This window comes from Panulirus ornatus, chromosome 63 (genome assembly GCF_036320965.1).
Source record: "Panulirus ornatus isolate Po-2019 chromosome 63, ASM3632096v1, whole genome shotgun sequence".
NCBI classification, from domain to species: Eukaryota; Metazoa; Arthropoda; class Malacostraca; order Decapoda; family Palinuridae; genus Panulirus; species Panulirus ornatus.
Window position 1 is genome coordinate 2,619,824 of NC_092286.1, and position 25,633 is coordinate 2,645,456.

At 42.5% G+C, this 25,633-nt stretch overlaps 1 protein-coding gene across 1 annotated transcript in view; it reads left to right on the plus strand.

Moving 5' to 3' along the window:
- The first annotated feature begins 1,288 nt into the window (after positions 1-1,288).
- The window catches only part of LOC139745845 (uncharacterized), a 31,220-nt gene continuing 6,875 nt past the window's right edge, over positions 1,289-25,633 (plus strand). Inside the window, exons 1-6 of the mRNA XM_071656446.1 lie at positions 1,289-1,464; positions 3,433-4,136; positions 8,821-8,897; positions 9,605-9,705; positions 13,572-13,679; positions 25,348-25,550. Of these exons, the coding sequence (XP_071512547.1) occupies positions 3,569-4,136; positions 8,821-8,897; positions 9,605-9,705; positions 13,572-13,679; positions 25,348-25,550 (1,057 nt within the window). The 5' untranslated portion in view covers positions 1,289-1,464; positions 3,433-3,568. The remainder of the gene's footprint in view (positions 1,465-3,432; positions 4,137-8,820; positions 8,898-9,604; positions 9,706-13,571; positions 13,680-25,347; positions 25,551-25,633) is intronic.

Here is a 25,633-nt window from a genome sequence, read left to right on the forward strand (position 1 = left end):
TGAGTTATAGGGAGGCTTAATATCAAACAACAACATCCCACAGCCTGTCTGGCTTACAGTCACGCTTCACACTCCAGATGATGAAAACCACCTCAATGCCTTGCACAACTTTAAGTTCACCACAAAGCTTTCCAGCTACAATTACACTTCACACCCAAGTGAAGGATCACTCCATTAACCATTATTGTACGCAACCATGATTCATGCCTCATTGAGAATAAAGCCATGTAGAATCAATACCCTGTTGACTTGTAAGTTATACACCATCACTTTAATAGTTAAGACAGTCAGCTCGCTACAAACATCAAAGACACAAACCCGCCAAGCCTTGTTCCTTCTGTCCCAGCTCCACGGGACACTATCAATGCCTCCTCCTTCCTGCAGCACAAGCACTGGGCCAGGGCAGTGCCCCCTCCCTGACTCCTTGTATCCTACAAGTGGTAACCATCCACTGACCACCTCGTTGAACACTACTGGACCTGTTGTAAGACTACTCTTAATCTAACAGATCATACTCCAGCTTACGTCGCTAAAGAAGTTGTATAGCTCTAGTAGTTAGTCACTTCTCTTCTAAATCCTTTCCTTTGTGGTTTGGCTTCCTCTTTCATTCTGTTGTAAGTGGTTGAGTAAATAGTTACTTTAACCCGAGTATGGCGGGATTACCCTTCCTAAGGTGGGTTGCTATAACTGATGCTTTTTATATCCAGGTGACTTTATGTGTAAATGAGATTCAGAAGTGATGTTTTATGTGACCCTTTGACTGTAGTCTACTCAGCGACATGTTGCAAGACATATTTTGATCATATTGTAAAGATTTCCACCTGTGTATGTGCGCTTTCATCACCAACATTTGTGTATATTTCCGTCCATTACTCTAATTTTTCAGTGAGGTTCGTCTGTAATTCCATGATACTATTGTCTCCTGCACTGTAGTTCGCCCTTCTAGTGACGCTTGGTTGCCCCGCTCTCCCTCCCTATCAAACATATCACTTTCTTTAGTTTTTCTCTCTCTTTGTTTTGTTCTGTTCCTATTTCTCGCTGTTTCTCTTGTCCTTTCCATCATGGTGGACGGACAGAAGAGAAAGTGGAAGAACAGCCCTTGCAGGCTCTCAGACTGTAGCGGTCAGCCTGGCAACACCTTATCAACGACGTCATTCTTTCCTCCCTCACTATAACAACTAACAACATCCGCCGGCGGTGGGATCCGGCATGCACCTGTATGGCGGCCCACTTGCCACAGGTGTGGCGGCCGACTGCTACAAGTGTGGTAGGTGCGGCGTGTCATCAGGCCCTGTTTAGAGGCTGGGTCCTGGCTGAACAGTCTCTCTTTGTCCGCTATTGTCACAGCTGCTCCTGGTACCGCTGCTGGGACTTGTACTGCAGCTACTGCTCCAAGCATTTCGCTTTCAGAGTTACTACAGCTTTTGCTCTCATATTCTTGACGTCATATTTTGTGTTTTACAGGTAAGTTATCAAGTTTTAGCTGCGTCTCATAGCTCGCTGATTGTAGCCTTATGGTTGGTTCTTCTTTACTTTTTCTTGTTCTAATTTCCTGTTTATGCTTGTCTCATGTTAGTGCTATTTCATTTCTAGTATCTTCCTGTTCATCACTTTTGACAAACTTACTGGACACAGACCCCAGTCTTAGGTCAGCTGACAGACCCCAGTCTCAGGTCAGCTGACACATTAACTGGTCTAAATTCAGCTGATGACCTCTCCTCCCATGTAGCATGATGCTGGTTGTTTCATTATCCTCTGTTGGTATGACATTAGTTTCTCCTTCCGAAAGTTTAGCGGATTAAAAGAGTGGACGAGGAAAAGAATGTTAGCATCTAAAAAGATAAGACTTTGGGATTTGATATTCATATTAATCATTTATATTTCAAAGATCAACCAAACCATTAAGACTGAATTTAGTAAGGAAATATTCAAATCAGGATTTTTCTTTTACCATTATATATATCCTTGTTGAAACGTCACTTTAAAACTGTATGGACGCCATACAAACAAGAATGTGTATACCGAGGGCGGTGACAGTGTCAAGAGGAGACGCGCTAGGATGACACCACCACACAAACACTAGTCGTGTTCTGAAGGAACTAGGAATCTGACACATGGCACTCACACACACGAGTGAGACGGCATGACTCAAGTCTGTGATGTTAACTGTTAAATATGATGGAAATTTTCCCAGTATTTTACGACATATTAAGAATTGTCGTTATGAGTAGTGGAGCAGAGAGCTGATGGATACACAACGATTTCAGAGGAACACCGCCACGATATCCAGTAAGACCGCAATAATCAGACCTGACCATGGAGGCTTCAAGCCTGCGCTCAGGAGCTTCATGATATACCATTATGTAATGAGAGCTGGCTGCATGCGTGAACCGGCAGCACTAGACAAGTCATTGTTTGACAGTTAACACATGAGACATATTACGGGATTTGAATACTTGTTGCTGGAGAGCATTATATGTTTTATGAAAGATCGCGTTTTTTTGCAATATAGTCGTGTTTAAGGAGCCTTGTGGCTTCATTACACCGCTAAGAACTCAAATTCTGGCCTTAAAAAGGCACCAGTCCCTAAGGCCAAAGCTAGAATGTACCTTTCAAGTTTAGTCACTGCACCCAAAGAAGCGCGGAGAACTAAAAGAGAAGGTACAGAGGAGGTGAAAAAAGATGGTTCCAGGAGTCAGGAAGATGAGTCACAGAAAAGGCTAAAGGCCTTGAATATACCATCGTGGAAAAAAGAGTGAGGGGTGACCTGTACAAAACCTTTAAATTTCAAAACCGGATTGATGGCGTAGTGATATCTTTTTTTTAAAGATGTCGAGATAGAACAACCAGAGAACATAACATGAAGTCAAGCAAGAAAGTTGTGGTGTATATGTAAAGTAATACTTTTGTGGTGTAACAGTATCAGACGAGTGGAATACACTGCATAACGGAACGAAGACAACATACAAAAGTATAATGACTAGTATGGTAGTAGAAATGGTTCAAGAGACGAAGCCCCCACGTGTAAAAAATATTCCCTTCTTCGTACGGTGCAATAATGATTAAAAAGACAATAATTCCTCTCTGATTGTATACAGTGATTGACATTATGCTGAGTATTATCTATCTGCTGATTGCACAATCTATCTACAGCTTGTATCATCTATCTAAAACATGTCATTTATCTAAAGCTTGCTTGATCTGTCAACAGCCTATTCCCTCAGTGAACAGCTTGTATCGTCTGTGTACTGCTTGTAAGTTAAATATTCGTCAAAATGTTCTACAGTCATTCAGTAAACGTTTAACGAATATCTATAACGTTTGTTCTTCAGTCATCCAGTAAATGTTTAACGCATGACCATAACATTTATTCTTCAGTCATTCAGTAAATGTTTAACGTATGTGTGTAACATTTGTTTTCTTATTTTTCAGATCCCTTGACGAGAACGTGAACGTGCGATTCTTAATAATAACGCAACCATACAAAAATTCGTCAGTTTCATGTTTTACGGTTAACATAGCTTAGACGTAAACAGCAGCAGTGTGTGTGTGGGTGGGTGACGTTGTGATGGCTGGGTGCAGAGTGGTATACTACACTCTGTGCCTCACCTTCACTGTGGTCGCCGCGGGGAACCAGCAGGAGACACGACTAGCGGCAGCTGCTGGCCCGGAGGGAACCAGACATACCACACAACAGCCCAGCAAACATCCACCACATGAAAAATGGACGGAAGAATTGGCCACCAATGATGACGTCACAAATGAAGTTAAGACATTAATGAAGAACGGAACGGAGCCTCATGTGAGGAACGGAACGGAGCCTCGAGTGGGGAACGGAACGGAGCCTCGTGTGGGGAACGGAACGGAGCCTCGTGTGGGGAACGAGGCAGAACTCCACTTTGAAACCCCCGGATTGAAGAGACATTATGAGACGTGGATAAAGATGATCATGGAGAGTGATTATGTCCTCAGGGGACAGAATCAAAGCATTACCAGGGATGGTCACCGTAGCCACCAGCCTCCACAAGGAACCGAAGATATACATATTAATGGACGTCACAGAATCCTGCAGAAGCTGGTGTCCCAGGGCCAGAGAAATATTGACCCACAACCCAAAACCGTTAATGACCAGTGCCGTAAGTTGACCTGATTTCATCCTAGTCTCAGCTAATGCTTATGGTTACTCATCTCACTCTTGCGTAAGTCTATTCAATCTGTGTGGTCACTTATCTCAGTCCTGTGGTAATTCATTTCACCACTGTCGCAAAGGATTTCACTCCTGTGGGAGCTCATTTTACCCTTGTACCACCTCATCTCACTCCTGTGGCAGCTCAACTCATGTTCTTGGCTGCTTATCTTACTCCTGAGTCAGCTAATCTCGTTCCTGTGGCACCTCAGTTCCTGTGACAACTTTTGTCACTCCTGTGGCTTATTCACTCATTCATGAAATTGCCAAACCTAACCTAACCTAACCTATATTCTCAACAAATCTCTCCAGGATGGAATAGCCCAGCAGAAATGAGCACTGGCAGGCGTTACTCCTATATTAAAAAAGGGAAGCCGTGAAATGCCTGGCAGTTACCGCCCTATTAACCTCACATCAATTATATATACGATTCTGGAGCTGAATAAGAGATAAATTCGTAGTCTACCTGGAACAACAAATTCTGATCAGTAACACACAGCAAGGTTTTAGAAGACGCAATCATGCCTTACAAACCTCTTCTAAGTTGATTATGAATTATTCAATACCCATAAGCCTAAATTATATTTCTGGACTTTTAAATAATTCGAAAAAGTCCCCCACGTTTAATTAATGTATAACATTTGGGCCTTGGTGATTACTGTTTGCATATGAAACTTGATATAAGTCTGGTCACGTGATAGGAAGCAGGGAGTCATGATGAATGGTGATTCATCACTGTAATCACCCGTTACTAGTTGGGTCCCCCAGGGATCCCTCCTTGGGCCTATACTTTTCATCATTACATTAACGCTACTGACGTACGACTCCGTAACCTAGTATTCGCAGATGATACAAAGATAAGCAATGCCATATTAACTGAAGAAGATAGACTAAAGATCATAGGAGTATCTAGATGAAATAGCTGAATGGTCTACAAAATGGCAAATGCCATTTAACTTTAATGAATGTCAGCTGTGACAAATAGGAAATCCCAACAAAACATTTGATTATGAACCGATAAGTGACAAGTTAAAGGATCTCGGCCCTTTCTGTCTCACATCAATTTCTCCCAGCATTGTAGTGAAGCCGCCAAGAAAGCAAATAGGATGCTAGGATTTATTAACAGAAACGTTTCATACAATAGCAAGCAAGTGATATTGCCACTATACCAAAGTATAGTGAGACCACAACTCGAACATACATAATTATTGCATCATTCTCCAACATCAACAATAATATAGATATGGTAAGTCGAGAGTCGAAAGCTATCATGACAAAAAGCTAATGCATAATGTTGTTGGTGATAAGATGCATAATAATTTCTTGTTTCTTCTATCTTATGACTTTTCTATAAAAATTTCCTTCAGGCGTATTAATCCTGAATATTTTGTTTTTCAATTTTCTGTTTTTCCATTCGGCGTGTTGCTGGAGGGAGTGGAGGGTCGGGTTGGGGGCGAGGGGACCTTTACTTTGTTATCCTTTTCTTCTGCTGCTATTAAATGGACCACATTTTTCTTTTTTTTGAAATAGTGGTAAGAACAGATCATCTGGCTTGGACCCTGGGTCTGTGTGGTCTGTGTATATATGTAACTCTACGCAACTCTGTGCCAGTTCATCTCACTCCTGTGCCACCTCATTTCACTCCTTTGGTAGTACATATCACTCCTGTGGAGGCTCATCTCATTCCTGTGGCAGTTCATCTAGAGACCATTATTTCTGAGATAATATGACTTCTTTCAGAAGTTAGTGAAGAAAAAAGCATTACTTTGTGTTAATTTTTCTAGACTTGATGCGGATGTGGTCAGAAGAGAATAAAAGTTTGATCTTGGAGAGGGACAATCGAGGAAGCAGGTTGAGAGAGATGAAGAAATGTACTGGAATTATTGCAGACTATAGATAATTATTACAAAGAGAGAATTATCGCAGAAAACAGAATTTTTACAAACAGAGAATTATTGCAGACAACAGAGAATCACTGCAAACAGAATTATCGCAGACAACGGAGAACTATTGCAAAGAGAATTATTGCTGACAATAGAAAATTATTGAAGACAACATAATTATTGCAGAGAATTATCACAAACAACAGAATTATTGCAACAAAGAATTATTGCAGATAATAGAGAATCAGATTAACAACTGGTTCTTAAAACGAAAAGTGTATGTTAGATTTGAGCAGCCTTCGTGGTGCTAGGGAGGTAGACTCACACGATCAGGGTGGGGAGGTAGACTCATATGGCAGGGTGGGAAGGTAGAATCACCCGAGCAGGATGGGGAGGTAGACTTACACGGGGACGATGGGGATGTAGACTCATACGCAAGTTCGGCCGCAGCTCCATCCCAGGATAAACAGACTGCGGGGTCTCCCCAAGACGCCAACAGTTCTAGAACACTCACTGCTAATATCGCCCTTACACACACACACACACACACACACACACACACTGCTAGTATCACTCGCCCAGCCTAGGGCATGTACTGCTAGTGTCGACCTTTAAGTTACATACATACACTTGTAGCGTCATCCTGCCAGGACACACACTGCTTGTGTCCTCTCAGTCCTTCTTTATTGTCCACGATCTTTCGTGTGTTTGTATGTATATGATTGAATATCATTTTTACCTATTTCTATTGGACGGGGAAGGTGTTCTACACTCGTTGGGCCTTATCTCTTCAACGTACTCCAGTTTCATACAACTTTTTGAACTTGTGTATGCTGTCCACATCTACAATTTCCTCACTCAAATTACTCAATTTATCCAACACTCTTAAACTATAGAAGGAATTCACATCTCTTCTAACAAGTTTCTTACTCAATTTCATATTAAGGCCTTTGGTTAATATGTTTTTGCATTTTTTGAGAAACCGTTCAATAATAGTGTCATTAAACTGTTTTAGAAACTTAAATGTTGTGATCGTCACTCATTTCTCTTCAACTGTGAATAAATCTATGGCCTCTTAACTTCTCACTCCGACTCGGTTCGCTTTGTTTCGACAGCATCTTTACTGCCGTCCTCTGAACCTTTCCTAATAGTTATATGTGCTTCTTTAAAGACGGTGACCAAACTTATACTAGTTCTGGCCTAATTTGATATGGAAATATCTTGTTGAATATTTCCTTATCCGAGTAGTTTATTACGGTCGTTATCTTTACCAGCAGAGTTTGTTTCATTTACCATCTTCCTGAGGTGGCATTTTGGCATTTTGTTAAGCGCTGTCAACTTTAAAGCCTCTCTTGCATGTAGAATCCTGTAACCCATTTCCTGATAGATTACATTCATATGGAGGCTGTCTGTCACCGTGTCTCGTTCTAATTACTTAGCATCTACCTAGGCTGAATTCCGTCAACCTTGTATCAAACCAAATTTGGAGCTTGTCTAGGTTCTCTTTGTAAGTTGATGTAATCTTCTTCACCTTTTCCTCACACGACCTTGGCATCTCGTGCAAGCATATATATATGAAGTCCACTTCTTCTGGCACGTTTTTCACGAAGATTAAGAAGACCATTGGTCCCAGGACTGAACCTTCGGCACGCCAATAGTGACCTAAACTCATTTCCAGAAGACTCCTCTGCTTCCTTCCTCGGGTTACTTTTCTGTCAACTGAAGGAGCCTCCATTTTGTTCCTGTCTGAAGATCCAGTTTCTTCACCATCCTCCTGTGTGGAACAGTGCCAATAGTTACCTGGCATTCCAGACAATTACACTTCACCGACATTTTTCTGTTGTGTATCACGGAGGCCACTCTACTGTGGAAGTCTTAGGTGTTCATTACACATGGCCTCCTTCACCGAATCTGTTCTCTCTCTGAGGTCCTGTCTTCTTCTCATGTAGTCTTCCACTGCTCTCTGATTAGCTTTTCCAGTAGACTACAGACCACACTCGTCAGAGATACCACTCTCTAGCTCAGTGCAGCTTCTTGTTCTCTTTTCCTAAGGATTTGTATAAAGTTTATTTTTTTCTACTCAATTGAGACTTTATTCCAAAGACATCTTGAACATTGTATGTTGTCTCTTAAGCTTATCTGTACACTTTCTCACCACATATGAAAAAACTTCATTAAGATCATGAACCTCATATGGGTCAAAGTCTTTTGGCATCTAATTCTCTTTACATCATTTGTAAATATTTCATCGTATACCAAGTCTTCTTTTCCTTTCCATCTCGGTGGTGGTGGGGTTGCTGTGTTTTCCACTGTGAAACACTTCTGAAATTGTCATTCAGTTCTAGGCATGTCTTCACATCCTCCTCCTCCTATGTGATTCTTTTCTCTAAATCTCCGAGCCTGACTGGCTACTCTTCAACTGACTATTCATTTCTGATGAATTGTTATGTATTTGCATGCGTTTATTTACTGGCATATTAAATGCGCTTTTCATATTTTATCCGGGTAGACCTAATGTCATACCCACTCCCCTGCCCTCTTCTCTCTTTCATTCGTTTTTCTTCATAATCTATCGTCGAGTGTGCAGTATAAGCTTAGCCAGATGCTTTCTTAAGCTGTAGAACTATATTAACATTATACATCTATTTTTTTTCTGCTCCATGCGATTCTCGGATGACCGGCTCACCACCTACCAACCACCATGGCACCCTGCTCGACCACCCAACTGCTGGCCGGGGTTGAGGGATGCAGAGTGCGGGCGGCACAATTCTCGCCAGAGCAGGATCATCGGAGGGACGGAGACCGAGGAGCATCACTATCCATGGATGGTCAGTACACAGTCCACCTCCCTCAGTGTTACAACTCTCCTGGCTGGATGGTAGGGATATAATGCGGCAAGGTAGCCATAATGTCATCCTCATGAACATAAGACTCCAGCTGGATATCAGCCAATGCTGTCTTAAGATAGATGGTGTCCACACATGGCAGCTGCCGTGTGTGTGCCCAAGTACTGTAAGGCTCCTGTGTCGTCACCACTTACAGTCTGTCACGTAGAGAAAACGATAACATATTGACTAGATATTATGTCGCTAGTTCTGCCATGTTGCTAGGTCTGTCATGTTGCTAGTTCTGTCATGTCGCTAGGTCTGTCATGTCGCTAGGTCTGTCATGTCGCTAGGCCTGTGAAAGCGGGTGTCATAGGGTGGGTGAGGGAGTGAAGGCTCTGGGAGCGCTGAAGAATGTGAGGGAGAGGTCGTTATGGGGGGGGGGATTAGGTATATTTGAAGGTAGCAGTCCCTGAAATATTACATGGCTGCCAAACATGTCTTATAGGGCTGTGCGGAGGAGGGTGAATGTGTTGGAAATGGAATGTTTGAGGACAATATGTGTTGTGAGGTGGTTTGATCAAGTAGTGAAAGGGTAAGAGAGATGTGTTGTAATAAGAATGGTGTGGTTGAAAGAGTAGGAGAGGTACAGTGTTGTGAGGGGTGTCGGTCGGTACCACAGTTGGCTACATTGTTGTCCATGTTTGCAGGTGTCGATCCAGCTGGTCAAGAACGTGGGAAAGATACCCTTCTGCGGCGGCAGTATCATTAGCGACAAGTTCATCCTTACCGCCGCCCACTGTGTCGACGGGTGAGTACTGGAGAGAGAGAGAGAGAGAGAGAGAGAGAGAGAGAGAGAGAGAGAGAGAGAGAGAGAGAGAGAGAGAGAGAGAGAGAGGAGAGAGAGAGAGAGAGAGAGAGAGAGAGAGAGAGAGAGAGAGAGAGAGAGAGAGAGAGAGAGAGAGAGAGAGAGAGAGATGAGAGGCAAATCATCATGCTACCTCCAAAGGACTTCAGTACCTTCTCAACATCTACATAACTATGCTGAGCACAGGAGACTCTCCCTGAAGGTTCAGAGGCCAAAGTACATGACATCAAAACCAGTAATGCCAGACACAGACCCAGAGAACTATACCGGCAGACGTCCTTCCTACATGTCCCAATGAAAATGTTCTGAAAGAATCATAAACCTGAGGTTATGAGGACACGATGAAAACAACATCTTATTAGGCAAATCAATTTGGCTTCCAGAGGAACGAAAGCACCACTTTAGCAATCAAGATTGCGGCAGATAACAATTGCTCTTTTCAGAGGACAACGAATAGATTGTGCGGTTATACAGCCGTAAGCAAAGCCTCTGACAAAGTATGGAAATATACGTCAACAGCGACACTGAATTGTTATGCTCGAACAACTCACTACGAGAGCATACCCGTGCAGTACACTCACAGGCAACTAGAAGAAAGAGATCCGAAAAGGAATGGAAAGTAAAAAACATAAAATTTTCTATTGTAGCGCCAGGAAGACAACCTAACGGTATTACGTGTATTAGGTAGTAACAAGATAGCGGAAAAGAAGAGCTGCAGAATCCTACATCACATATTAACATCAAAAGGTTTGATTCGATATACAACAAGAGATCACCATAAAGAAAAGCAGCCCTAACCAGTGTATACATTTTGATACCCTTCCAGAGAACAAAAAAAGATCAAGGCCATGATGAGCTTAGTAGAACCTACTCACCTATACCAACATTCCTCGCCACCGAATCACGCATTCTGAAATTACAGACGATACAAAATGAGGCTTTACGAATCGTCACAACTAAGAAATATTCCTAAACTGAAAACACCGTTGAACGGCACGAAAGATTAAAGATCATACCAGTCGGCTCATATCTACGAGAAGCAGCCCAAAAACTATGCCAGAGACTTGAAGATAAAGATGATGAAAATTGCAGACAAATCTGGACAATAGTACAAACATGGAACATCCTTGGTTCTTTCGACGGCTAAAACCATTCAAACAGGCTACTGTCATCTAAGGATATACAAAATGGCCAGTGTTTAACTTAATAAATATTCTTTAAAAAATCGAAAGATACAACATAAATACATAAGCACCCCAATTTGCCAGGTATGTAAAAAATGCACAGAGAACACGCTCCTGCGAGTCGACCTCTTGTGTTACCCAATATGATCAAACTCTCGTGAATCCCGTCTTGGGCAGACATGACTCATCCTGAGGGTTGTTGGCTGCCTGCCTGGCTGGCTGGCTGGCCGTGGTTAACAATGGTTCTGTTCCCACTGATGTGCTCGGCGGTACTAACGCAAAACTTATGTGACCAGTTTCAATAAACACGGGGAAATAATGGGTGTAGTTTATTACGAGTTCTCACATTTACGGATGATCGTCGGCCTTATATATATCTAGTGCCATATATAATATAATATAGTATGTATGGCTGTGGCAGATCTGACTGTGGTCAAAGTGAGGGCGGGGCGGGGCGGGAGTGTGTGGTGCGGCGGCGGGGTGGGGCGGGGGTGTGTGGTGCGGCTGCGGGGCGGGGCGGGAGTGTGTGGTGCGGCGGCGGGGTGGGGCGGGGGTGTGTGGTGCGGCGGCGGGGCGGGGGTGTGTGGTGCGGCGAAGGTGTGGGGCGGGGGTGTGTGATGGGGCGTGGCAGGAGTGTGTGGTGGGGCGGGTTCGGGTCAAGAGGAACTGTGAGGCAACCTAGGGAACCAGAAGGAAGATCACCTGTGAGAGTGTCCCGCATCTCTCGTGGTGCCACGCAAATCTCCCTCACTAACAGCCGCTCCAAACCCCTACCTGACCCTCCTGCCAGAGATGTACCTGATGTCTTCTTGGTTTAGATTCGCGTAAATGAGACTTTGTTAAGTCTGGTAGGGAGCAGCACTGCTGACTGGTCAACTGCAGAAGAGGTGCAATGGAATGGTTGAGCTCAGAGGTAGCTCGTCCGTGAGAGGAGAGGATGTCACAGGATGATGACCCTCCAGTGCAGTATGATGTCATGCATCAGTAATGTCACAAGTGTTCACAAGAAGTGTGTCATGAACTTGGTACAATGAAAGAGGTATCATGCAGGGTTTCCTCGGAGCAGTACAATGACGGAGGCATCATGAACGACCACCAAGAAGGAGGCACATTATAGGACGGCATTTAGTAGAGAACACGTGGGAGGGGGGGGGGGGGAAGCATGGAGGAGGCAACGTAGTTTACTGCAAGACACAACCAGGAAGGTACGTGCCTCCTGCCCACCCAGCAATAAATTTCCACCTTTAACACTACAATGTGTACAAAGTCAACAGTAACTCTTCAGAGTGCGTCATAGGCCAAGGGTTAAGGGTCAGGGGTCACTGGACGACTGTGGAGGGAACTTGTAACTATTTCTTTTTCTCAGGTCAAAGGTCGAGCTCTCTGTTGTCTTATATATCAGAGGAGGAACTACTGCTGGTCAGGAATGTGGCCACTGCTGGTCAGTGATGTGGCCACTGCTGGTCAGGGATGTGGCCACTGCTGGTCAGGGATGTTGGTCGTCGGGTGGAGACCGTTGGTCGTCGGGTGGAGAGCGTTGGTTCGTCTCTGTATGGAGTACTGCTTACACGTCTGGGTTGGTTACTGTAACTGAACCATCTCAACAAGTTCCAACCAATCTGACTCACTAGATCTCGCCTTAAATTGACAGACTTTCCCCACTCAGCTCCTCTGGTTCTCTTTTCGTCTTCCAGTCATACTATCTAACTTGGTTTTTCAAGAGTGCCTTTCTTCTCAGCGTCTTACCACCATCGAGGGAGGGAGTGAAACCACGTAATATCTGGCAAAATATTACGTCACATGATTACTGTGTGAGCGTTGGTAGGTCCAGTGTGAGCCGTTATGACGTCTTTCCTTGCCTACTCTGCTCACCTTTGCAATTTTGACCTTCCGATGTATTTCTTGATTATCCAAGGAAGGAAATTCCCAACAATCGGTGAAGCCAAATCTACAATTTCTGCCACTTACCCAAGTTCCCGTTTCTGATGCTAACTTTAGTCAAGGGTCACAATTTGTGTGGCTCAGTTCTTGTCCTACTCTTCACCTTCTCTCTATCTGTGCTGCTGCTTCTGTTCGTTTTCTGTTCTTCCCTTATAGTTATCCTAAACCCTTAACACCTGACAATAGCTAAAGTCCCACGATTTTGATAGAGTGAATTACATGAAGGATGTTGTCTCGCTTCATCTGCAGAAGAGGTGTTGGTCGGTAGCACGTCAGGTGTAGTAGTAAGGTCAGTCACCCAGTCCTACATGTTAACACTTGCGCTGGCTAACACCTGTGCTGACTCGGCATGACAAATGTTCTTCTGTAGCTGTGTATTCTCCAGTCTCCTAGTCTTTTCTATGTTCCATATAAGTAACGTGTTTCTACTGCTATATCCTTCAGGTCTCCTGTTGGACCTACTGTACCCTATACTTCCCTTGCTACTGCCTCCTATGTCTCTCCACTTATGACGTGGTCAATCTAAACACTTTTACTTATATCTAGGAAGAGCTCATGTACTGGTCATCTTGGGTCATGTATGATATACGTCACGTCTCATACAACTCTCCTGCTATAACTTCTATGTCCCACTTGTGCTACAACTGAAGATTTTATAACACATGACGTGTGTCCGTCGTGCAGGTTGTCGGAGGAGCAGCTGGAGGTGAGGGTTGGGGACCACGACCTCACCACCAACGACGTCTCCAGGGAGCAGTCCTTCCCTGTACACGAGATCATCCAGCACCCAAGGTGAGTGGCGCACGGGGGGGAGGTCAGGTGTAAGGATGGGTGAAAGAAAGAAACGAAAAGTTCAGCAGAGGTCACCAGAAAGGAGAGGGTCTTCTACAGCAGCAGACAGTGAATGACCAGCCTAGTGCACACTACACAGTGCACCGATATAGTGGTGTGCGGTGATATAATCAGGCAGTAAAAGAGTTAGCATTATATAAAGTCCGGGTGGAGGGGATACGGGTCCTAGCTGAACATTGTAGTGGAGGATGGCTCCCTCCTGGGAAACACTGAACACCACTAATGGTCTGCACAATATGAGAAACACTGAACATCATTAATGGTCTGCACAATATGAGAAACACTGAACATCATTAATGGTCTGCACAATATGAGAAACATTGAACACCATTAATGGTCTGCACAATATGATAAACATTGAACACCATTAATGGTCTGCACAATATGAGAAACATTGAACACCATTAATGGTCTGCACAGTATGAGAAACATTGAACACCATTAATGGTCTGCACAATATGATAAACATTGAACACCAGTAATGGTCTGCACAATATGATAAACATTGAACACCATTAATGGTCTGCACAATATGAGAAACATTGAACACCATTAATGGTCTGCACAATATGATAAACATTGAACACCATTAATGGTCTGCACAATATGAGAAACATTGAACACCATTAATGGTCTGCACAGTATGAGAAACATTGAACACCATTAATGGTCTGCACAATATGATAAACATTGAACACCAGTAATGGTCTGCACAATATGATAAACATTGAACACCACTAATGGTCTGCACAATATGAGAAACACTGAACACCATTAATGGTCTGCACAATATGAGAAACATTGAACACCATTAATGGTCTGCACAGTATGAGAAACATTGAACACCATTAATGGTCTGCACAATATGATAAACATTGAACACCATTAATGGTCTGCACAATATGAGAAACATTGAACACCACTAATGGTCTGCACAATATGATAAACATTGAACACCATTAATGGTCTGCACAATATGATAAACATTGAACACCACTAAGGGTCTGCACATATGAGAAACATTGAACACCACTAATGGTCTGCACAATATGAGAAACATTGAACACCACTAAGGGTCTGCACAATATGATAAACATTGAACACCATTAATGGTCTGCACAATATGATAAACATTGAACACCATTAATGGTATGCACAATATGAGAAACATTGAACACCATTAATGGTCTGCACAATATGAGAAACATTGAACACTATTAATGGTCTGCACAATATGATAAACATTGAACACCATTAATGGTATGCACAATATGAGAAACATTGAACACTATTAATGGTCTGCACAATATGAGAAACATTGAACACCATTAATGGTCTGCACAATATGATAAACATTGAACACCATTAATGGTATGCACAATGTGAGAAACATTGAACACCATTAATGGTCTGCACAATATGAGAAAGATTGAACACCATTAATGGTCTGCACAGTATGAGAAACATTGAACACCACTAATGGTCTGCACAATATGAGAAACATTGAACACCACTAATGGTCTGCACAATATGAGAAACATTGAACACCACTAAGGGTCTGCACAATATGATAAACATTGAACACCATTAATGGTATGCACAATATGATAAACATTCTGTCGTTTACATTCGTAATATGAACCAGTGTGATTTGGCAAGCTATGCAAATAACAGGTCTGGTTATAGGCAAGATTTGTTATATACCAGGCCTTCTGATATATAAGGTATTGCTTTATGTCAGGCCTTGTTATATACCATGTCTTGCTATATACCAAGTCTTGTTATATTATAGGTTTCATTATATGCCAGGTCTTGTTACACACAAGGTATAATAGAATATAAAACAAATCATAAACAGTCATTAGACAGTCTGGCAACATACACTGATCCTAGGTAAGAAAACATTAATTTCGTTCAGCCGCCTAACCCAGTAACTGGCTGTCAAACAACATCAATCGTTCATTCATTATTTTCAAATCAAAATAATAAAATAACTTACTTGTATTTTCTATATATTTGATTCACGTGTTGAGTTGCCTTGTTGTAGTTACCAGAGGAAGTACTGAAGAAGTTTCTGTTACGGTCACCTGTGTCCAGCAGATCCAGGAAGAGCCAGAATTTGGAGGACTTCCGGAATGGTAAACAATGCAGGCAACTTGAGCGAGATGAATAACGTTATAAATCCTTATGTTCTGCTGCACTTTACACCTCGTGTCCCTCACAACAACAAGGTTCACGCCAGTCTGATCATCTGATGATGACACTGGCAAGGCAAGTACGACCAGAACCAAGGAAAGTAACTTCAGACTATGTACATACATTAAGGGAATTCTTCGACGGCCACGCACACATTGCCATCTCGAGGCTCGCGTCACAAGCTCAAAATGATGAGAAAAGAAAATGGTAAAATTTCACATCGTAGAAAATAGTCATAAGTATGGATAACTACGAAAATTAACGGAGTTTTCTAAGGTGTGTGTGGGGGGGGAGGGGGGGGGGACCTTACCACCGATGCAGCTTGCTGATAAAAGTTACTTATATAACATATATATCAGTAGGTCATTGTCATAACTCTATCTATCAGACTATGTTGTATGTATCAATTATTTTCATTATAGATTACTTACATAGTCTCACAAACGTTTTCGTTTGTGTTCCTTTAACCTTAACGTTTCTCTTACATAGGGTCTTTTGACCAGTCCATTCACAAGATAGAATTAAAAACTGTGCAACTAACCATCTTTAACATATTAAAGTCATACAAGTTGTATGAAAAGAGATTTGGATGTGTGAGTAGGTACTCTCTCTCTCTCTCTCTCTCTCTCTCTCTCTCTCTCTCTCTACACACACACACACACACACACTCACAGTATATATATATATATATATATATATATATATATATATATATATATATATATATATGTATATATATATATATATATATATATATATATATATATATATATATATTTTTTTTTTTTTTTTTTTTATACTTTGTCGCTGTCTCCCGCGTATTGCGAGGTAGCGCAAGGAAACAGACGAAAGAAATGGCCCAACCCCCCCCATACACATGTACATACACACGTCCACACACACAAATATACATACCTACACAGCTTTCCATGGTTTACCCCGGACGCTTCACATGCCTTGATTCAATCCACTGACAGCACGTCAACCCCTGTATACCACATCGCTCCAATTCACTCTATTCCTTGCCCTCCTTTCACCCTCCTGCATGTTCAGGCCCCGATCACACAAAATCTTTTTCACTCCATCTTTCCACCTCCAATTTGGTCTCCCTCTTCTCCTCGTTCCCTCCACCTCCGACACATATATCCTCTTGGTCAATCTTTCCTCACTCATTCTCTCCATGTGCCCAAACCATTTTAAAACACTCTCTTCTGCTCTCTCAACCACGCTCTTTTTATTTCCACACCTCTCTCTTACCCTTACGTTACTTACTCGATCAAACCACCTCACACCACACATTGTCCTCAAACATCTCATTTCCAGCACATCCATCCTCCTGCGCACAACTCTATCCATAGCCCACGCCTCGCAACCATACAACATTGTTGGAACTACTATTCCTTCAAACATACCCATTTTTGCTTTCCGGGATAATGTTCTCGACTTCCACACATTTTTCAAGGCTCCCAAAATTTTCGCCCCCTCCCCCACCCTATGATCCACTTCCGCTTCCATGGTTCCATCCGCTGACAGATCCACTCCCAGATATCTAAAACACTTCACTTCCTCCAGTTTTTCACCATTCAAACTCACCTCCCAATTGACTTGACCCTCAGCCCTACTGTACCTAATAACCTTGCTCTTATTCACATTTACTCTTAACTTTCTTCTTCCACACACTTTACCAAACTCCGTCACCAGCTTCTGCAGTTTCTCACATGAATCCGCCACCAGCGCTGTATCATCAGCGAACAACAACTGACTCACTTCCCAAGCTCTCTCATCCCCAACAGACTTCATACTTGCCCCTCTTTCCAAGACTCTTGCATTTACCTCCCTAACAACCCCATCCATAAACAAATTAAACAACCATGGAGACATCACACACCCCTGCCGCAAACCTACATTCACTGAGAACCAATCACTTTCCTCTCTTCCTACACGTACACATGCCTTACATCCTCGATAAAAACTTTTCACTGCTTCTAACAACTTTCCTCCCACACCATATATTCTTAATACCTTCCACAGAGCATCTCTATCAACTCTATCATATGCCTTCTCCAGATCCATAAATGCTACATACAAATCTATTTGCTTTTCTAAGTATTTCTCACATACATTCTTCAAAGCAAACACCTGATCCACACATCCTCTACCACTTCTGAAACCACACTGCTCTTCCCCAATCTGATGCTCTGTACATGCCTTCACCCTCTCAATCAATACCCTCCCATATAATTTACCAGGAATACTCAACAAACTTATACCTCTGTAATTTGAGCACTCACTCTTATCCCCTTTGCCTTTGTACAATGGCACTATGCACATTGTACATTTCCTTTTCCATAGCCAGAGGTTGAACCATTATGTGACGTTCATTTTTTCATTCATTTCAAGCTAAAAGTTTGTTTTCTAAATTGTGTCTTACATTTTTCTTATGTATATATATGTATGTGTGTGTGTGTGTGTGTGTGTGCGCGCGCGCGTGTGTGTGTGTGTGTGTGTGTATATACATATGTATATTATCCCTGGGGATAGGGGCGAAAGAATACTTCCCACGTATTCCTCGCGTGTCGTAGAAAGCGACTAGAGGGGACGGGAGCGGGGGGCCGGAAATCCTCCCCTCCTTGTATTAACTTTCTGAAATGGGAAACAGAAGAAGGAGTCACGCGGGGAGTGCTCATCCTCCTCGAAGGCTCAGAGTGGGGTGCCTAAATGTGTGTGGATGTAACCAAGATGTGAAAAAAGGAGAGATAGGTAGTATGTTTGAGGAAAGGAACCTGGATGTTTTGGCTCTGAGTGAAACGAAGCTCAAGGGTAAAGGGGAAGAGTGGTTTGGAAATGTCTGGGGAGTGAAGTCAGGGGTTAGTGAGAGGACAAGAGCAAGGGAAGGAGTAGCAATACTCCTGAAACAGGAGTTGTGGGAGTATGTGATAGAATGTAAGAAAGTAAATTCTCGATTAATATGGGTAAAATTGAAAGTTGATGGAGAGAGGTGGGTGATTATTGGTGCATATGCACCTGGGCATGAGAAGAAAGATCATGAGAGGAAAGTGTTTTGGGAGCAGCTGAATGAGTGTGTTAGCGGTTTTGATGCACGAGACCGGGTATTAGTGATGGGTGATTTGAATGCAAAGGTGAGTAATGTGGTAGTTGAGGGAATAATTGGTATGCATGGGGTGTTCAGTGTTGTAAATGGAAATGGTGAAGAGCTTGTAGATTTATGTGCTGAAAAAGGACTGATGATTGGGAATACCTGGTTTAAAAAGCGAGATATACATAAGTATACTTATGTAAGTAGGAGAGATGGCCAGAGAGCATTATTGGATTACGTGTTAATTGACAGGCGTGCGAAAGAGAGACTTTTGGATGTCAATGTGCTGAGAGGTGCAACTGGAGGGATGTCTGATCATTATCTTGTGGAGGCTAAGGTGAAGATTAGTATGGGTTTTCAGAAAAGAAGAGTTAATGTTGGGGTGAAGAAGGTGGTGAGAGTAAGTGAGCTTGGGAAGGAGACCTGTGTGAAGAAGTATCAGGAGAGACTGTGTACAGAATGGAAAAAGGTGAGAACAATGGAAGTAAGGGGAGTGGGGGAGGAATGGGATGTATTTAGGGAATCAGTGATGGATTGCGCAAAAGATGCTTGTGGCATGAGAAGAGTGGGAGGTGGGCTGTTTAGAAAGGGTAGTGAGTGGTGGGATGAAGAAGTAAGAGTATTAGTGAAAGAGAAGAGAGAGGCATTTGGACGATTTTTGCAGGGAAAAAATGCAATTGAGTGGGAGAAGTATAAAAGAAAGAGACAGGAGGTCAAGAGAAAGGTGCAAGAGGTGAAAAAAAGGGCAAATGAGAGTTGGGGTGAGAGACTATCAGTAAATTTTAGGGAGAATAAAAAGATGTTCTGGAAGGAGGTAAATAGGGTGCGTAAGACAAGGGAGCAAATGGGAACTTCAGTGAAGGGCGTAAATGGGGAGGTGATAACAAGTAGTGGTGATGTGAGAAGGAGATGGAATGAGTATTTTGAAGGTTTGTTGAATGTGTCTGATGACAGAGTGGCAGATATAGGGTGTTTGGGTCGAGGTGGTGTGCAAAGTGAGAGGGTTAGGGAAAATGATTTGGTAAACAGAGAAGAGGTAGTAAAAGCTTTGCGGAAGATGAAAGCCGGCAAGGCAGCAGGTTTGGATGGTATTGCAGTGGAATTTATTAAAAAAGGGGGTGACTGTATTGTTGACTGGTTGGTAAGGTTATTTAATGTATGTATGACTCATGGTGAGGTGCCTGAGGATTGGCGGAATGCGTGCATAGTGCCATTGTACAAAGGCATATATATATATATATATATATATATATATATATATATATATATATATATATATATATATATACATATATATATGTATATAGGTATATATATATATATATATATATATATATATATATATATATATATATATACATATATATATATATATATATATATATATATATATATATATATATATATATATATATATATATATATATACATATATATATATATATATATATATATATATATATATATATATATATATATATATATATATATATATACATTTCAACGTATACATACATATACATATATACATATGTACATATATATTCATACCAGCTGCCTTCATCCGTTCCTGTCGCCACCCCGCCACACATGAAAGGGTACCCCCTCCCCCTGCGCGCGCGCAAGGTAGCCTTAGGAAAAGACATCAAAGGCCACATTCGTTCACACTGTCTCTAGCTGTCATGCGTAATGCACCGAATACACACACACACACACACACACACACACACACATATATATATATATATATATATATATATATATATATATATATATATATATATATATATATATATATATATATATATTATTATTATTATTATTATTAATATTATTATTATTATTATTTACTTACTATAATTAATCGTTGTTTCCCGCGTCAGCGAGGTAGCGCCAGGAAACAGATGAAGAATGGACCATCAACTCACACACAAACACACACACACACACACACACACAGACATATACATATATATACATTTTTTTTATTTTTATTTTGCTTTGTCGCTGTCTCCCGGGTTAGCGAGGTAGCGCAAGGAAACAGACGAAAGAATGGCCCAACCCACCCCCATACAAATGTATGTACATACACGTCCACACACGCAAATATACATACCTATACATCTCAATGTATACATATATATACACACACAGACATATACATATATACACATGTACATAATTCATACTATCTGCTCTTATTCATTTCCATCGCCACCCTGCCACACATGGAATAACAACCCCCTCCCCCCTCATGTGTGTGAGGTAGCGCTAGGAAAAGACAACAAAGGCCACATTCGTTCACACTCAGTCTCTAGCTGTCATGTATAATCCACCGAAACCACAGCTCCCTTTCCACATCCAGGCCCCACAGAACTTTCCATGGTTTACCCCAGACGCTTCACATGCCCTGGTTCAATCCATTGACAGCACGTCGACCCCGGTATACCACATCGTTCCAATTCACTCTATTCCTTGCACGCCTTTCACACACACACACACACACACACACACACACACACACACACACACACATATATATATATATATATATATATATATATATATATATATATATATATATATATATATATATATATATATATATATACATATATATATATATATATTTTTTTTTTATACTTTGTCGCTGTCTCCCGCGTTTGCGAGGTAGCGCAAGGAAACAGACGAAAGAAATGGCCCAACCCCCCCATACACATGTATATACATACGTCCACACACGCAAATATACATACCTACACAGCTTTCCATGGTTTACCCCAGACGCTTCACATGCCTTGATTCAATCCACTGACTGCACGTCAGCCCCGGTATACCACATCGCTCCAATTCACTCTATTCCTTGCCCTCCTTTCACCCTCCTGCATGTTCAGGCCCCGATCACACAAAATCTTTTTCACTCCATCTTTCCACCTCCAATTTGGTCTCCCTCTTCTCCTTGTTCCCTCCACTTCCGACACATATATCCTCTAGGTCAATCTTTCCTCACTCATCCTCTCCATGTGCCCAAACCACTTCAAAACACCCTCTTCTGCTCTCTCAACCACGCTCTTTTTATTTCCACACATCTCTCTTACCCTTACGTTACTCACTCGATCAAACCACCTCACACCACACATTGTCCTCAAACATCTCATTTCCAGCACATCCATCCTCCTGCGCACAACTCTATCCATAGCCCACGCCTCGCAACCATACAACATTGTTGGAACCACTATTCCTTCAAACATACCCATTTTTGCTTTCCGAGATAATGTTCTCGACTTCCACACATTCTTCAAGGCCCCCAGAATTTTCGCCCCTCCCCCACCCTATGATCCACTTCCGCTTCCATGGTTCCATCCGCTGCCAGATCCACTCCCAGATATCTAAAACACTTCACTTCCTCCAGTTTTTCTCCATTCAAACTCACCTCCCAATTGACTTGACCCTCAACCCTACCGTACCTAATAACCTTGCTCTTATTCACATTTACTCTTAACTTTCTTCTTCCACACACTTTACCAAACTCAGTCACCAGCTTCTGCAGTTTCACACATGAATCAGCCACCAGCGCTGTGTCATCAGCGAACAACAACTGACTCACTTCCCAAGCTCTCTCATCCCCAACAGACTTCATACTTGCCCCTCTTTCCAAAACTCTTGCATTTACCTCCCTAACAACCCCATCCATAAACAAATTAAACAACCATGGAGACATCACACACCCCTGCCGCAAACCTACATTCACTGAGAACCAATCACTTTCCTCTCTTCCTACACGTACACATGCCTTACATCCTCGATAAAAACTTTTCACTGCTTCTAACAACTTTCCTCCCACACCATATATTCTTAATACCTTCCACAGTGCATCTCTATCAACTCTATCATATGCCTTCTCCAGATCCATAAATGCTACATACAAATCCATTTGCTTTTCTAAGTATTTCTCACATACATTCTTCAAAGCAAACACCTGATCCACACATCCTCTACCACTTCTGAAACCACACTGCTCTTCCCCAATCTGATGCTCTGTACATGCCTTCACCCTCTCAATCAATACCCTCCCATATAATTTACCAGGAATACTCAACAAACTTATACCTCTGTAATTTGAGCACTCACTCTTATCCCCTTTGCCTTTGTACAATGGCACTATGCACGCATTCCGCCAATCCTCAGGCACCTCACCATGAGTCATACATACATTAAATAACCTTACCAACCAGTCAACAATACAGTCACCCCCTTTTTTAATAAATTCCACTGCAATACCATCCAAACCTGCTGCCTTGCCGGCTTTCATCTTCCGCAAAGCTTTCACTACCTCTTCTCTGTTTACCAAATCATTTTCCCTAACCCTCTCACTTTGCACACCACCTCGACCAAAACACCCTATATCTGCCACTCTATCATCAAACACATTCAACAAACCTTCGAAATACTCACTCCATCTCCTTCTCACATCACCACTACTTGTTATCACCTCCCCTTTGCGCCCCTCACTGAAGTTCCCATTTGCTCCCTTGTCTTACGCACTTTATTTACCTCCTTCCAGAACATCTTTTTATTCTCCCTAAAATTTACTGATAGTCTCTCACCCCAACTCTCATTTGCCCTTTTTTTTCACCTCTTGCACCTTTCTCTTGACCTCCTGTCTCTTTCTTTTATACATCTCCCACTCAATTGCATTTTTTCCCTGCAAAAATCGTCCAAATGCCTCTCTCTTCTCTTTCACTAATACTCTTACTTCTTCATCCCACCACTCACTACCCTTTCTAATCAACCCACCTCCCACTCTTCTCATGCCACAAGCATCTTTTGCGCAATCCATCACTGATTCCCTAAATACATCCCATTCCTCCCCCACTCCCCTTACTTCCATTGTTCTCACCTTTTTCCATTCTGTACTCAGTCTCTCCTGGTACTTCCTCACACAGGTCTCCTTCTCAAGCTCACTTACTCTCACCACCCTCTTCACCCCAACATTCACTCTTCTTTTCTGAAAACCCATACAAATCTTCACCTTAGCCTCCACAAGATAATGATCAGACATCCCTCCAGTTGCACCTCTCAGCACATTAACATCCAAAAGTCTCTCTTTCGCACGCCTGTCAATTAATACGTAATCCAATAACGCTCTCTGGCCATATATATATATATATATATATATATGTATATAAACGCCCATACAAGCTCGTACACATACATATACATATCAACATGTATACATACATGTACATATACATACACAAACTTATGCTTATATACAAATGTACATATTCATACTTGCTTGCATTCATCCATTCCTGGCGCTACCCCGCCCCACAGGAAACAGCATCGCTACCCCCTGCTTCAGCGAGGTAGCGCCAGGAAAACAGACAAAGAAGACAGATTCTTTCACATTCCATAACCCCACACAACTTCTGCCTCATGTGGATTCTCTCCTACAACCCCACAACCTACAACTTTACAAAACCTGTGGCACTGATCCAGATCTTGGAGTATGAAAAAAAAAACTTTATTCACCAGGTATTTTCAGAGCAGGAAACATGAATTCCTGGATTAATCAAACTTAATGGAACGACAACATTTTGAAAGACCTTACTCTCGCAACTTTGATCATAGTCCAGGTTCCAGTAATGATACGATGACCTGATACGTAGATTTATATACCAATATATGTTTGTGATGGATTTGTGTCCTTCTTAACCTGACATTTACATGTGTATATTTTGCTGTGGACAAGAACGAGCAAACTAAAGGATATGCAAGATGTTTGCTGTATGTGAAGCAAATGTAAACAAGTTCGGCACCGAGGAAATCTACCTTGAGATGAAATCATTGTCAATATACTCTGGGCGGAGGTCATCGTGGTTAACCACGGGCGGGAGGCCACTGTGGTTTACCACAGGCGGGAGGTCACTGCAGTTATTGTTGTGCTACTCACGGGTCAAGTGTTGTTACCTTGATAGCCTGTTTGACCCAAGCAAAACTTTGCACTCGTGAGACGAGCAAGTGTTGCTGGGACCAGCAGTTGTGTCTGGGACTAGCAAGTTGTGTCTAGGACCAGTAGGTGTGGCTAGGACCAGCAGGTGTGTCTGGGACCAGCAGGTGTGGTCAGGACCAGCAGGTGTGGCTGGGACCAGCAGGTGTGGCCGGGACCAGCAGGTGTGGCTGGGACCAGCAGGTGTGGCTGGGACCAGCATGTGTGGTCAGGACCAGCAGGTGTGGTCAGAACCAGCAGGTGTGATCAGAACCAGCAGGTGTGGCTGCAGGTGTGGGTTAACTATACTGTCCTCTCTACAGTTACAACCACAAGACGACTGACAGTGATATTGCCCTACTGAAGCTGGCCAAGCCGCTGTACTTTACCTGGCGGGTCAACCCCATCTGCCTGACCCCGCATGACCTGATCTACTACAAGGAGGAGGTCATCGTCATGGGCTGGGGCAAGGTCAAGGAAGGACATAAGTTGGGCTCGCCCAGGCTGCGACACGCCACACTGAAGGGTAAGTGTTTGGGGTGAGGTGGGGTGTGAAGACACAAGGGAAGGTGTAGTTCTGGTGTTCATCGTGTTATTATCCTTTGCATT